The sequence below is a fragment of the Centroberyx gerrardi genome, chromosome 4 (genome assembly GCF_048128805.1).
Source record: "Centroberyx gerrardi isolate f3 chromosome 4, fCenGer3.hap1.cur.20231027, whole genome shotgun sequence".
In the NCBI taxonomy this organism is placed as follows: Eukaryota; Metazoa; Chordata; class Actinopteri; order Beryciformes; family Berycidae; genus Centroberyx; species Centroberyx gerrardi.
Window position 1 is genome coordinate 835,346 of NC_136000.1, and position 2,500 is coordinate 837,845.

Consider the following 2,500-nt stretch of genomic DNA (forward strand, 5'->3'; position numbering starts at 1 on the left):
GAACACATTACTGTTTCTCCATGGTGACAACAATAACAGCCTTTTACATTTTGCACATTAGTTACAGCTGAAGTGACTCAGTGCAGTGAGTGAGCAGGGTTCAGGGTTTTGCTCAGCGGCACTTCAGCAGGAACCACAGCTGCTGATGGAGAACATTAATGACCTCCAGCTGCTCAGTCACTCTGCAGCTGCTCACTCTGCAGCTGCTCACTCTGCAGCTGCTCAGTCACTCTGCAGCTGCTCACTCTGCAGCTGCTCACTCTGCAGCTGCTCAGTCACTCTGCAGCTGCTCACTCTGCAGCTGCTCAGTCACTCTGCAGCTGCTCAGTCACTCTGCAGCTACTCACTCTGCAGCTGCTCACTCTGCAGCTGCTCACTCTGCAGCTGCTCAGTCACTCTGCAGCTGCTCAGTCACTCTGCAGCTACTCACTCTGCAACTGCTCACTCTGCAACTGCTCACTCTGCAGCTGCTCACTCTGCAGCTACTCACTCTGCAGCTGCTCAGTCACTCTGCAGCTGCTCAGTCACTCTGCAGCTGCTCAGTCACTCTGCAACTGCTCACTCTGCAGCTGCTCAGTCACTCTGCAGCTGCTCAGTCACTCTGCAGCTGCTCAGTCACTCTGCAGCTGCTCAGTCACTCTGCAGCTGCTCAGTCACTCTGCAGCTGCTCAGTCACTCTGCAACTGCTCACTCTGCAGCTGCTCACTCTGCAACTGCTCACTCTGCAGCTGCTCACTCTGCAGCTACTCACTCTGCAGCTGCTCAGTCACTCTGCAGCTGCTCAGTCACTCTGCAGCTGCTCACTCTGCAGCTGCTCAGTCACTCTGCAGCTGCTCACTCTGCAGCTGCTCAGTCACTCTGCAGCTGCTCACTCTGCAGCTGCTCAGTCACTCTGCAGCTACTCACTCTGCAGCTGCTCAGTCACTCTGCAGCTGCTCACTCTGCAACTGCTCACTCTGCAGCTGCTCACTCTGCAGCTACTCACTCTGCAGCTGCTCAGTCACTCTGCAGCTACTCACTCTGCAGCTGCTCAGTCACTCTGCAGCTGCTCACTCTGCAGCTACTCACTCTGCAGCTGCTCACTCTGCAGCTGCTCACTCTGCAGCTGCTCAGTCACTCTGCAGCTGCTCAGTCACTCTGCAGCTGCTCAGTCACTCTGCAACTGCTCACTCTGCAGCTGCTCACTCTGCAGCTGCTCACTCTGCAGCTACTCACTCTGCAGCTGCTCAGTCACTCTGCAGCTGCTCAGTCACTCTGCAGCTACTCACTCTGCAGCTGCTCAGTCACTCTGCAGCTGCTCACTCTGCAACTGCTCACTCTGCAGCTGCTCACTCTGCAACTACTCACTCTGCAGCTGCTCAGTCACTCTGCAGCTACTCACTCTGCAGCTGCTCAGTCACTCTGCAGCTGCTCACTCTGCAGCTACTCACTCTGCAGCTGCTCACTCTGCAGCTGCTCACTCTGCAGCTGCTCAGTCACTCTGCAGCTACTCACTCTGCAGCTGCTCACTCTGCAGCTGCTCAGTCACTCTGCAGCTGCTCACTCTGCAGCTGCTCAGTCACTCTGCAGCTGCTCACTCTGCAGCTGCTCAGTCACTCTGCAGCTGCTCACTCTGCAGCTGCTCAGTCACTCTGCAGCTACTCACTCTGCAGCTGCTCAGTCACTCTGCAGCTGCTCAGTCACTCTGCAGCTGCTCACTCTGCAACTGCTCAGTCACTCTGCAGCTGCTCACTCTGCAGCTGCTCAGTCACTCTGCAGCTACTCACTCTGCAGCTGCTCAGTCACTCTGCAGCTGCTCAGTCACTCTGCAGCTGCTCACTCTGCAGCTGCTCACTCTGCAGCTGCTCACTCTGCAGCTGCTCACTCTGCAGCTGCTCAGTCACTCTGCAGCTGCTCACTCTGCAGCTGCTCACTCTGCAGCTGCTCACTCTGCAGCTGCTCACTCTGCAGCTGCTCACTCTGCAGCTGCTCACTCTGCAGCTGCTCAGTCACTCTGCAGCTGCTCACTCTGCAGCTGCTCACTCTGCAGCTGCTCAGTCAGGAAACCAGCCGATGCTTCTATCAGTCTGAGTCAGTTTGGCTGGTGAAACAGAGAAGACGGCTGCTGTCACTGTGGACAGAGGTCAGAGAAGTTTGTTGCCCCAGAAACACAGAATCCAGCAGGTAGAAATGAAGCTTAGGTGCGTCTTAAATAGGATTCATGTTCACAGATAATTTAACTCTTTCTCTCTCTCTCTCTTTCTCTGTGTGTGTGTGTGTGTGTGTGTGTGTGTGTGTGTGTGTGGTCCTGTAGATTCTGCTGCTGTTGGAGTCGACCCAGAATGGCCGCCAGCTCAGAGAGAGCGGAGCTGATGTGAGTCTGATGATGACTTCCTCTGTCTCACCGGCTGATTATCAAATCCAAGAACTCCAAGTCGATCCTTGTGACCTTGTGGAGAAAGTTCTTCGATCTTTTGATGGAAGTGAACAGAGAAGCTTCAGACAGTTTCAGATGGACTGG

General features: G+C 55.0%; 1 protein-coding gene across 3 annotated transcripts in view; it reads left to right on the plus strand.

Annotated features, from left to right (window-relative positions):
- The window catches only part of ankrd27 (ankyrin repeat domain 27 (VPS9 domain)), a 38,253-nt gene that overhangs the window by 22,652 nt on the left and 13,101 nt on the right, over positions 1-2,500 (plus strand). For all 3 annotated transcript variants that reach the window (XM_078282859.1, XM_078282860.1, XM_078282861.1), the window contains exon 18: positions 2,294-2,353. In XM_078282859.1, the coding sequence (XP_078138985.1) occupies positions 2,294-2,353 (60 nt within the window). The remainder of the gene's footprint in view (positions 1-2,293; positions 2,354-2,500) is intronic.